The sequence below is a fragment of the Sorex fumeus genome, unplaced genomic scaffold (genome assembly GCF_029834395.1).
Source record: "Sorex fumeus unplaced genomic scaffold, SorFum_2.1 ptg000029l, whole genome shotgun sequence".
NCBI classification, from domain to species: Eukaryota; Metazoa; Chordata; class Mammalia; order Eulipotyphla; family Soricidae; genus Sorex; species Sorex fumeus.
Genome location: NW_026606086.1, coordinates 6,462,035 through 6,475,040, shown reverse-complemented (window position 1 = coordinate 6,475,040; position 13,006 = coordinate 6,462,035). Strand labels below are relative to the sequence as shown.

Genomic DNA, 13,006 nt, shown 5'->3' with positions numbered 1-13,006 from the left:
CCATTTTGAGACTTATTGTTACTGTGTTTGGCATATCGAATACATCATGGGTAGCTTGCCAGGCTTTGTCGTGCGGGTGAGATACTCACGGTAGCTTGCCGGGCTCTCCAAGAAGGGCGGAAGAATCAAACCCAGCTCGGCTGGGCTAACTGCGTGCAAGGCAAATGCCCTACCATTGTGCTATTGCTCCAGCCCTATTATTTTATACCTATTTTTATTAAATGAACATAGTTAGAAAAAAATAACCTGTTAGCAACAGCAAAATCATTAGGCCTGGAGTGCTTGACTTTGAAATCTATGAACATTTTAGAAGAAATCCGCACATCCACACAATCGCCTTTGTGTCAGGAAGAACGGACAGGCACCGAGGACCAGCCCACTGTCCAGAGCCCTCCACCTGCCAGCATGATTCTCCGCTTCTGAGAGGCCATACTGTTCTCTCCTTTGAGGATTTCCTATTTAATAAACATTCTCCCATTTATGTCAGCCCGAGTGAAACCTTTCCTTTCTTCACTGGCCAGTGCATTTTGTGTCTGACAATCTTGGTGCCACAACCTGCATGGGACCATTGGGTAGCACGGAAGGAATTTGATTTTGATTCCTCTGGACAAACTCCCTCCCTTTCTGCCTCCCTCCTTACCTGTCTTCCTCCCCTCCCACCTTTTCTCCATGTCAAGTCTTTACTGGCAAGGCATGTGCTCCACCACTGAACCAAGACATATCCCCAGCACCTCATTTGACTTTCTGACCAGCTTCTTTTGATTTTATAGTCTGACCATTTGGTAATGTCTATCCATAAAGAGGTAAAGCGTTTCTAGAGACTCTGTCTTCAATGATCTTAAGCTCAAATAAATGAACAATCCAATGCCAACTGGGGAGTAAGTACCTCGACTGGTGAGCCTTGTATTTTTGCATTTACACTCGGCCAATAGCAGACATTTCATAAGTTTCCCCATGAGTCTGAATTGTTTACATGTCTATAACTTAGAAATGACTTTCCCTCTGTACATGTATATAAGCTTCCTAACTTCAGATAGCATTACTAAATTAGACTATGAATCTTTTTAAAAAGCCCTGTCTTGATTGGTTTAGAAATAAGCAAGCACTGGGCCCAACTGGGCCAATTTCACCAGGTAACTCCAGATAGGAGTGATAGCACAGTGGGTAGGGTAGGGTGTTTGCCTTGAACGCAGCCAATCTGGATTCGATTCTTTCGCCCCTCTCAGAAACCCAGAGAGCCGGTAAGCTACCGAGAGTATTCGATATGCCAAAAACAGTAACAACAAGTCTCACAATGGAGCCATTAATTGATAAACAATGGGAGGATAGTGCTACAGTGCTATCTCAGATAGAGCAGGTGCAGTCTCCCCGCCTGCTCCGATGGAATCCCAGTAACCAAGAGCTTCCACAAGCAAGGCCCAGGTAGCAGGATCCAGGACTGAATCTCCAGGCTACATGGTGGCAGAGGACCTGAGCTGCCCCTCCGGGTCCCTGCCCAACCAGCAGACTGCTGTCACAACCACAATTTGCCTCTGGGTGCCATCTTAGCGCACCAACAGCCCTGGCCCAATTGAATCCCAAAATGAATTAGTGCTGTACAGAGATGTCTCTGAACCCATCCAGTTACAATCTAAAAATTTACATCTATAATCGCGACTGTATAAACTCTCATGATATTCAAAATGAGCAATGGAAAATAAATTATCTAGTGTCTGCCCCTGGCAGGTAGGCTTGAATGGTAGTGGGAAGTTTTGAGAAAAACACAATGCCCAAAATTAAAGAGACAGTACTGGGGAAATTGTCTGCCATAGAGGCAGGGTGAGGACTGGGATGTGGGTGGTGGAAAATGTACACTGTTGGAGGAATGGGTGTTCCATCATTGTATGGCTGAATCTCAAACATGAAAGCTTTGCAACTTTATCTCACCATGATAAAATTAAAAAAAAAAAGTAATGTGGAGTTCATGCCCAGTCCAATCAGCTTATCAATGCTGAACAAAGCAGTTCTCCTACATTATTAAAAAAAAAAAAAGAAATAAGCAAGCACTTAAAATAAAGTGAATATTCCTAAATTTCCAGAAGGTAAGAAAATTGAATCTCAAATATTTTTAATAGAAAAATAAAGAGTCTATTACAGAAACTAACTCAGAAATGTTTTAAGTTTTCAAGCTCATATAATTGACAAGACTACTTTAATATTTGGTTTAATAAAGAGTTACATCTTCTCTGTGTTAAATGTGTTGAAAATATACATATATATTTTAATTCTACTTAGGTATGTTCTTCTTAATCATGTATAGGTTAACTGATTGTATAGGCTAGCATTACCTCTATTAAATGTTTAGGATTATAAAAATAATGTATCTTTGTGTTTAATTAACTAAATTACCATTATTATGACAAATTTACAATAGTAAGCATATTGGCTTGAAGATAAATTCCAGGACTTTTAGGTAACAAATTTGGGGTTAAATAAGGGCTATTCAACAAATACCTAGATTATTTCAATAATATCAAGTTCAGAATCATTGATTACTAAATATAATTCAAGTGTATACAGTCTTGCTGTTCACAAGATACAGGGAGGCTTAGAAATTGAGTCTGTTAATGAGACTTAAATATTGAGTCTATTAATGAACATGGTTTTTTTTTTTTTTTTGCTTTGATAGCTGTGCTAAAAAGGATGAAGACAAATAAAGAAAGTTGTCAGAGGGGGTATGGTGCCGCCAGCAGGTCAATCTGTACCTGTGAGGCGAGTGCATCAGCAGCCTGATGGTGCCTTCAGACGTCCAGATATCCCAAAATTGCTGCTGTGCTTTTGGCCAGACCCCAAAAACTTGGGGCAAAGTTTACCAAGAAAGTAAACGGCCAAAAGTTAGGTATGTGGGAAAGACACCCACGAACCACCTCTGGCTCAGCTATATAATTGGAGGCATGGCCTCTCTGGTTCCTGATTGAACTGCTTACCATGATCCCAGAGACTCAGAAACAAATCTCGAAACCCAGCGGCTTTTGGCAGAAATGCGTTCGGTCCCTGCAGTAGGTTACTGGTGCTGGGCCAACGCAGGTTGGAATAGGTTTCGTGCCTTGGCCTGTTCCCCCCGGCGGCCCAGTGGCTGCCATCCTCCAGAGGCCATTGGACAGTCAGGCTTGGGCCCGCAGTGATGAAACTTGTTGGGCCTCATGGTATGGGGGGGGGGGAGCCGGGCCTGTCCTTCCCCCCCAACAAGACCCCAAATCATTGCCCATGAACAACCTCTCTGGCTCCTGATCAAGCTGCTTAACGGCCTTGATCCCAGAGACTCAGAAACAAATCTCAAAACCCAGTGGCTTTTGGTAGAAATGCGTCCGGACCCCACAGTAGGTTACTGTCGCCGGGCCACCCCAGGGGAGAAAGGGTGTTGTTCCTCCGCCTGCTCCCCCTTGGCGGCTCGGTGGCCGTCATCCTCCAGAGGCCATTGGACAGTCAGGCTCAGGCCCGCAGTGACGAAAGTTGTTGGTCCTCATGGGATGGGGGTGGAGCCGGTCCTGGTCTCCCCGTCCCAACGAGACCCCACGTCATCGCCCACGAACGGCCTCTCTGGCTCCTGATCAAGCTGCTCAATGGTCATGATCCCAGAGACTCAGGAGTAAATCTCGAAACCCAGTGGCTTTTGGCAGAAATTCCTCCAGATTTAAGTGTTAAAACTTCGGAATTTCAAAATCACATGGCCCTACTCCAGCCACGCGACATCATATGTTATTCATAACCAGCAATAGAACACAAATTGTCTACTGTTGCCATTTCAGCAGATCTGAGTGTTGGTGTAAAATCTCAAATAATAATGGTGGGTCTGGCGTCAAAATATTGAATGTGATCAAAGCAGAGAGAGAGTAATGTGGAAATCATCTGCCCCACAGGTAGGGGGAGGGTGTGGGATGGGGTTATACTGGGGTTTTTGGTGGTAGAGAATGGGCACTGGTGAAGGTACGGGTGTTTCATTGTATGACGGAGACTTAGACCCGAAAGCTTTGTAACTGCTCTCATGGTGATTCAATAAATAAAATGATAAAAAATGAAAAAAAAAAAGTAAGGCGGAGTTCATGGACAATTCAATCAGCTAATCAGTGGCTGAATAAATAGCAGTAATCCTACATAAAAAAAAAAAAAAGAAAGTCGTCAGGGAATTCTGTATTTAAATCACCAATTAAAGGCTGTTGGCTTTTGAAGTAAGACTTTCAGAAGAAGCTCTTCTCTCTTTTGATCATGGTGGTTGTTATATGACTGTATGCATTTATCCAAGCTCTTAGAACTGCACACCAAGAAGAGTAAGTTTTAAATGTCAATAACTTTAAGAACAAATACAAAGAAAGAATATAAGCAATTTGGTCACAGTAACCTCCTGCTTAAAACCTTTCCAGGTCTATTATTAGTATTCTTAGCATGGAGGTCAGGCCTGGTATTTCTCTCTGAGCCTTGTCTCTCTCCACACTATTTGTAATTTCCGCATATTTAAAGCACTTGACACAGGACTGGCCGAGCATAGGTACTCAGTAAACACAGGTTTTCTTCCTTCACATGTTTCTGCATATGTTTAGTGAACCCTGTCTCCAAAGACAGGGTTCTTTACTCCATCACTTTGCAGACATTAAGACTCAGACAATATTCCCTCTTGAAGGATCTCTCTGGGAAACTCCCTGTCAGACTGAGGATGGCAACTCACTTCGGAACTGGCATCCTCTGTATAGTAAATGGTCTTAGATTGTCTCAAAAAAGGACTGGCCCTAAGTTGGTTCCTGGACATGCCTCTAAGTCCTAGAAATATCCTGCTAAGAAGACTGGATAATTGGTGCCTTAACCCACACCAGTGATGCCAACACTGAAATTTATGCGGTGGTCTGAGGTACACTGTGCTTTGTGACCTTTGGAGGGACTGGGAGGATGTGACTAAGGTCAGCCCTGTGGCTTTGCTTGCCTAACCCCTGGACACAGGCTTAGAAGAGCATCCTCAGAAGGCAACATGTCCTATTCATTGTCACATTCTATTGTTTTTGTTTGTTTGTTTGTTTTTGATTTTTGGGTCACACCCAGCGATGCACAGGGCTTACTCCTGGCTCATGCACTCAGGAATTACTCCTGATGGTGCTCGGGGGACGATATGGAATGCTGGGAATCGAACCCGGGTCAGCTGCGTGCAAGGCAAACGCCCTACCCATTGTGCTATTGTTCCAGCCCCTCATTGTCACATACTATTACTGGATAATTGAGCACTGATGGTGGAACAGGACATTTGGAAACTTAGGCCTGGTTTCTTAGACTTGCAACTTTTGCCTTGGTTGACTTGAAACATGAAAGACCAGAATTTCAAAGCTCTTCTCTACAATACTCTAGCAACAGACTCTTACTTTACTAGACAGAAAGTCTCACGTGGGGTCAGTTTGGAAAATCTCATAAAACTGAGTTTACTAAAGCAAGTTTCCTGCAATCCTATTCTGCAGCAGCTTACAACTTTAACTTGGGGTGTGCAATTGCTTCCGTTCCCTTCAGGGGGCTCCCTCTGCTCTCTTCCCCTCTAGAGAAGGCTGCATTCCCCTTCTCCCTCTCTCTCCCTGCCACCTCCCTCCCCAGAGCCCCCAAATAAAGTCATTTTACCTCACTATTTGTCTTCTAAAATTCTTTTCTGGGAAGCCTGGGGAGACGTCAGGATGGACTTGCCTTTTCCTGCAAAGAACAAGCACTTGCTCCCGCCTGAGGCCACTGCTTCCCCAAAACTCAGGTGGTGGGGTTCAAGTCCTGACTCGTGGAGAGTAGACCTCAGCACTCTGGGATACAAGTGTTTTGGGTAGCTTTACCAATCCTGGCCCTGCTCTCTCCACTACTGTGCACTTCCCAGAGAGACAAAGTGAGGTTGAGCAGGAAGGTAGTAGCACTCCCTCTAGAGAATCACCTCCCTGATTCCCCCATTCTCCACCGACATAATTTGGGGAGTTACCCAGGAGACGGAAATCATTTCATAAGCCACCTGGAAAATTGCATTTGTATAAACCCCAGAAGCCTGAACTGAGATTCAGGCCTGTCATACAACAACAAAACCATTGTGAGAATTTAGAAAGTCTGAGCCCAGGCAGAGATGTAATAGTACAGCACACATCTTGCATGCATGAGGTCCTGGTTTCAGTCTCTGGAATCACTAAAACCAGCAGAACAAAAAACACCAACTCATCCCCCAGTCACCGGAAACAGGCAAACAAAACTTTAGTTCTCTTAGCTACAGTGAGATAGGAGAGCTGGGTGCCAGGGAGGCCAGTTCCAGGAGCAGAGATGGAAGGTCTGGGGCAACTCACTCTGTCCAATATATCTTGACTTCAGAGCCTGTCTTGGAGGAAAGTCTCTGTACAGCAAAGAGTTCAAATTTGGACATTTAAAAATTTAAGGTTTTTGGCAAAGAGGACTATCCATGGTTCTCCGTGGGACTCTTGATTGATGGCCAATTCTAATTCCAGCCTCTCATGTCTAGCCTTTGCATTTTTTTGCTGACAACTTAAAAAAATTGGCAATCTACCCCATCACAAAAAATCACAACAATGATAACAAAATTTTGCTAAGGACTGTATACTGGCAATTCTTTTTGTTTGTTCTATTTTGTTTTGTTTTGGACCTAACCTGGTAATGCTCAGGGTTACTCATGGCTCTGAACCCAAGAATTACTCCTGGAAGTGCTTGGGGAACCATATGGGATGCCGGGTATTGAACCAGGTTCAGTCAAGTGCAAGGCAAACACCCTACCCGCTGTACTATCGCTCTGGCTGCATTACCAGTAATAACTAATCTTTCAGAAGAGAGACACAAAGTACTTTAACTTAGCGTCCTAAAACTAATCACAAAGAAATACAATTGCAACAAATGCCAAGTCATTGGGGAGGTTTCCGTCACAAATCAACAGTTGTGATTAGAACGGTGGAATTTTCTTCTATTCCATATAGTATGGGAGATACTTGCCATAGCAGTTAGGGAAGAAAAAGATATCAAGGGCATCCAGATAGGAAACGAAGAAATCAAGCTATCACTATTTGCAGATGACAAGATACTAAAACTTAGAGGACACTAAAGTCTGTACCAAGAAGCTCCTAGAAACAATAGACTTGTATAGTAAAGTCATGGGCTACAAAATCAATACCTGAAAGTCCATGGCTTTCCTATATGCAAATAATGACAGAGAAGAAAGTGATATGAAAAAAAAATTCTGTTCACAATCATGCCTCAGAAAATCAAGTACCTCAGAATCACTTAACTAAGGAGATAAAGGACCTGTACAAAAAAAAAAAACCTACACAATGCTACTTCAAGATATGAAAGAGGACATGAGGAAATGGAAACACATTCCCTGCTCATGGACTGGGAGAATTAACATTTTCAAAATGGCAATACTCCAAAAAGCATTATACAGATTCAATGTGATCACTATAAGAATATCCATGACATTTTTCAAAGAAATTAATCAAACATTCCTGAAATTCATATGTAACAACAAGCCTCCATGAATAGCTAAAGCAATTCACGGGGGGAAAAAGATAGGAGTCATTACCTTCCCCAACTTCAAACTGTACTACAAAGTGATAATAATTAAAACAGCATGGTATTGGAATAAAGACATATGCAGATCAATGGAACAGGGTTGAATATCCTTACACACACTCTCAAATAAATGATCATTTAATGTTTGATAAGGGAGCAAGAGATATGAAGTGGAGCAAAGAAATCCACTTTAACAAGTGGTGCTGGTAAAAATGGACAGCTACATGCCAAAAACAAAACAAAACAAAGCAAAAATATGTGCTCAGATCTCTACCTAACACCATGCACAAAAATCAGATCAAAATATATTAAAGACCTCATCATCAGACCAGAATCCATAAGATACATTGAAGAAAAGATTAGGGAAAACCCTCCATGATATTGAAGTTAAAGGTATCTTCAAAGATGAAATGCCACTGACCAAGCAAGTGGACACAAAGATAAACAAATGAGATGATCTTAAATTAAGAAGCTTCTGCACCTCAAAAGAAACAGTGACCAGGATACAAAGACAGCCTACTGAATGGGAAAGGGTATTCACCCATGCCCTTCTGATAAAGGGTTAATATCAAAGATATACAAGGCACTGGTTGAACTCTACAAGAAAAAAATCCAATCCCATAAGAAAATGGGATTTTGAATATGAAATGGAAATATCGAATGCACAGAAACTTTCTCAAAGAAGAAATTCAGGTAGCCAAAAGGGACATGAAAAATACTTTTCATCACTAATCATCAGAGAGACGGTGTGAAATATCAAATCACACCACAGAGATTGGCACACATCCAAAAGACCAAAAGCAATCAGTGTTGGTGTAGATATGGGGAGAAAGGGACTTTCATTCATTGTTTGTGGGAATGCTGATTGGTCCAGCCTTTTGGGAAAACAATATGGACGTTTCTCAAAAAATTAGAAATTGAACTCCCATTTGACTCAGCAGAACCACTTCTGGGAATAAATCCTGGCATCCCAAAACACACAGCAGTAATACCATCTGCATTCCTATGTTTATTGCAGCACTATTTACCATAGCCAGAATCTGGAAACAAACTGAGTACCCAAGAACAGATGAATGGATAAAGAAACTATGGCACATCTACACAATGAAATACAATGACATTTTAGGAAAAATGAAGTCATGAAATTTGCCTATAAATGGATGGACATGGAAAGTATCATGCTAAATGAAATGAGTCAGGAGAAGGACTGATAGAGAATGACTGCTTTCATTTGTGGTATATAAATATATATATAGTATAAGGCTAATATGTGTGGCCAGGGAAAACAGGGTTTAGGAGAACTAGTTAATGGTTGGAACTAACCACAAGTGTGTGTGTGGAGGGGGCAGGGGAGGGCTGAAATTAGGAAGATACAGAAGAGACCGGTATGAAAACAATAACTGGGAATGATCATGCTGGACAAGATCTGAGGCTTAAAAGTAGGTAAGGGATATTCTTGATAATCTTTCAGTACCAATATTGCAAACCACAATGCCCAAAAGGAGAGAGAGACATACAGAAACAGAGATAGAGACAGAGACAGAAAGACAGAGAGAGAGCGAGAGCAAGAGCGAGAGAGAGAGAGAGAGAGAGAGAGAGAGAGAGAGAGAGAGAGAGAGAAGAAAAGCACCTGCCATAGAGGCAGGCAGGGGGTGGGAGGTGGGAGTGATGGGAGGCAACCTGGGGACACTGGTCTGGGGAACGTACACTGGTGGGGGGATGGGTGTTGGGATATTGTATGACAGAAACCCAATCATAAACAGTTCTATAAGGGTCTATCTCACAGTGATTCAACAAATGGGTGAAAAGAAAAAGAACTGTGGAACTTTATCACTGATGAGGAAAGAAGTTGGGTTTGGGGCCAATGGTGGGGGTTTGGGCTCGGGGCTATTCCTGGCTGTGCTTAGGAATAACCCAGGTGGTGACTTTATGAAGCGCCAGGGAGCAAATCAAGATTGGCAGGAATCAGTTCTGGTGGCACTTGGGGACCATATGGGATGCCGGGACCCGAACCCCGGCTGGTCATGTGCAAGGCAAGCACCCTACCTGCTGTGCTACTGCTCTGCCGCCACATTTAGATCTTTGACCTCAATGTCCTAATTCTGAAATTGGGGTAGCTAGGACTCTCTGAAAAGCTGACTACAGAATAAAGACAAGTGCAATCAAGTACGCATCCATGGTATTACTTCATGGTGCTTCTCAACATGCTTACAGGGTCTACCCTCCATCGGAACCCTGCAAAGAAGCTGCACAAAGCCACACTGAGGCAGGCCATGACCTCACCAGACAACAGTGGGGACGTTACTATTGGAATGCGCACGCATGCGCGCGCGCGCGCGCGTGTGTGTGTGTGTGTGTGTGTGTGTGTGTGTATAAAAGCTGGAGTGATAGCACAGGAGGGAGGGCATTTGCCTTGCATGTGGCCACCCCAGGTTTGATTCCTCTCTCCCTCTCTGAGAGCCCGGAAAGCTTCTGAGAGTATCCCACCTGCACAGCAGAGCCTGGCAAGCTCCTTGTGGCATATTCGATATGCCAGACACAGTAACAACAAGTTTCACAATGGGGACATTACCGGTGCCCACTCGAGCAAATCGATGAACAACAGGAGGACAGTGACAATGACAGTTCCTCTGGGATTGCTGGCCACTGGCTAGTGCTTCCTGAGTTTGCTCCCCCTCATCCAATACCTGGGGCTCAGCATCAGGATCACTGATGTGGGAGGGGCCCAGTATTTGCTCTGGGTCTCATAAAAACTCTTCAAACTGCATGTTACTTTAACCCTTCCCTGCTCTTGCAGTTCCGATTCCTCTGGGAACAGACCCATGTGCTTTCCAGCACATGCCACGTCACGGACTCACAGGGGTTCTCTCTGAAACATATCCAGATGCCTCAGTGCCAGAGAGCCAGTCTGAGTAATCCCTGGGTCTCAGGGTAACTGCCCTCTGCAGCTGCCTCACCCCTGCCCATGGAGAGGGAGTCCCAGCTCCGCCCCCCATCCCGGAACCACTGCTCGAGCTTCTCTGGGCCCTCTGTGGTGCTGGGCTCGAACTGCTCTGCCTTCTGACTCTGAAAGTGGAAGAAAAGCCACGTGGGTGGGTGGGAAGGATGAGTCCCCCCACCGCGCCAGCCAGTTTGGTTTTCTAACACTGGGTTCTCTTTAAGTGGGTCATCCCCAGACAAGAGAAGAATTATTTCAAGGAAACTAGAGTGACAGCTGCAAAATTCTGGAGAACTTGTGCTTGGATGAGACTCCCCAGTAGCTGGGTGATTCCGCTTCCGGAACTTTCATATATTTGAGGACCAAGCCGAGGAATGTCCCTGAGTAATCAATGCAGAGAGCTATGTGTCCAGACCCACTGGCTAAGGGCAGAAGCAGAATCTGTCCTTGCAGAACCATCACCGACCACAGGAAACCCACTTGACTCTAGCATCCCCAATTGGCCTGTGCTCCATCAGGGTTCCTAGGGGTGGAAGGCACTCCGCTGGTGGCACGGCTCCGTACTGATGCCCCCACCCCCCACCCTTCAAGGCACACAGTGTCACCCACAGAGCCCCAGGTATCCACAGGCTGCACCCATAACCCACAAACAAGATTAAATGACTAAATGACGTTTACTAGCCTTCCCACCCCCGATTTCCCAGTAGCACGTTTTCCTTCGTACCCCTCACTTCAGGGTCTTCAAAATAATTGGAGAGTTAGTGAGGAGTAAAACATAAAGAATCCACCTTAGCAGTGCCCAGCGATGGGCGGGCAGACGACTACCAAGCAGCCCCCCCCCCCCCCCCCCCCCGCCGCGGGGCTTCCTCGCTGCCCAGGGAGGGCCACGGCTTCCTTTTAACCCGTGCGCGGACCTGTGTGCGAGGGTAGACGGGAGGAGCATCCCAGGCAGCACACATCTGCTGGGAAAACAATCCCATAGACAGGAAACTGCTATTGCAAAGGAGCCTTGGTCCGAGCTACAGCAGCAAATACACCGAAGCTGGCGCACCCTCGGCCAGCGCTCGACTCTGATGTTGTGCTGCGCAGGAGCTGCTGCTCAGGAAAGAGGGACATGCCAGGGACCAGGCAGAGGAGGAGGGGAGCGCACGGCGCGCCCACCTCAAACACTGTTTCCGGACTGACAGGTGCCCTGCCAGGGGGGTCCCGGCAGGCACTAGTGAAACTGGTCAAAAGTGAGTTGGAAGGAGGAGCAGGGACAAGAGGGTGGGCGGAATCAGAAAAACAACAACAACAAAATGTACACGGAGAGGGGAAGCCGAGGAAGAGGGGCGGCCGGAGATGCAAAGAGAGGAGTGGAGACAGGGAAGTGGAGCGGCGGGAGGGCAGTCCGCGGGGCGCCCTTATCAGCGGGATGCAGTTCCGCGGGAGACAGGGGAAGGGAGCGGCGGGAGGGCAGTCCGCGGGGCGCCCTTACCGGCGGGAGGGCAGTTCCGCGGGAGCCTTAGCGGCGTGGACAGGGAGGGGAGCGGCGGGATGCAGTTCCGTGGCCGCCTTACCGGCGGGGACAGGAGACGGGGCAGAGGGATGTAGTTCCACGGGCGCCTTACCGGCGGGGACTGGGAGGAAAGCTACGGGATGCAGTTCCGCGGGCGCCTTACCGGCGGGGACAGGGAAGGGGTCAGAGGGATGTAGTTCCACGGGCACCTTACCGGCGGGGACTGGGAGGAGAGCGGGAACTGGGAGGAGAGCGACGGGATGCAGTTCCGCGGGCGCCTTAGCGGCGGGGACAGGGAAGGGGGCGGCGGGATGCAGTTCCGCGGGCGCTTGCTTACCGGCGGTGGCCGAGCGCAGGCTCTCGAGGCTCCAGGAGCGGGGCAGGGCGCCGCGCATGCCCCCGCCGCACACCACGCCGCTGCTGTCGGAGTCGGAGCCGGGTGACAGCCCGACGCTGCTGCCGCCGCCGCTGCTGCTGCTGCTGGTGCCGAGGTCGCCGCTCGCGCGGCCGCTGGACTCGCTGGGGCAGTGGCGGGCCCCGGTGCAGGCGGGCCGCAGCTCCAGCCAGAGGCTCGGGGGCGGGCCGGGGGCGGCGGGGCTGCCGGGCGAGGGGGCGCGCGCGCCGGGGCCGGGGCCGGGGCCGGGACAGCGGTCGGCGGGCTCGGGGCGGGCGGGCAGCGGCGCGGCTCCCTCGGCCCCGTCCCCGCCGCCGCGCGGCCGCTCCCGGCCGGCTGACATCACGGGGCTCCGCCAAGGAGGCTCCCGGCCGCGCCGGCGACCCTCTGCGGCTGGGCACGCGCGGCCGGGCCGACCCCGGGCACCTCCAAGGGCCGCAGCCCCGGTCGTGCCGGGCGCCGACACGGCGCGGTGGCGGGTCCCGCTCACGCGCTCACGCACGCGCGCACGCAGGCCAGGGCGGCGGCGGCGGCGGCGGTGGCGGGCGGGGGCCGGGGCCGGGGCCGGGGCCGGCTGGGCGCGTCCGGCAGCCGAACGCCGGCACCTGCGAGCGCCCCCGAC

At 48.1% G+C, this 13,006-nt stretch overlaps 1 protein-coding gene across 1 annotated transcript in view; it reads right to left on the bottom strand.

The window, feature by feature from the left end:
- ARHGEF4 (Rho guanine nucleotide exchange factor 4) overlaps positions 1-12,610 on the bottom strand; it is an 88,299-nt gene extending 75,689 nt beyond the window's left edge. Inside the window, exon 1 of the mRNA XM_056115416.1 lies at positions 12,328-12,610. Coding sequence (XP_055971391.1) covers positions 12,328-12,385 — 58 coding nt within the window. The 5' untranslated portion in view covers positions 12,386-12,610. The remainder of the gene's footprint in view (positions 1-12,327) is intronic.
- Positions 12,611-13,006: the final 396 nt, after the last annotated feature.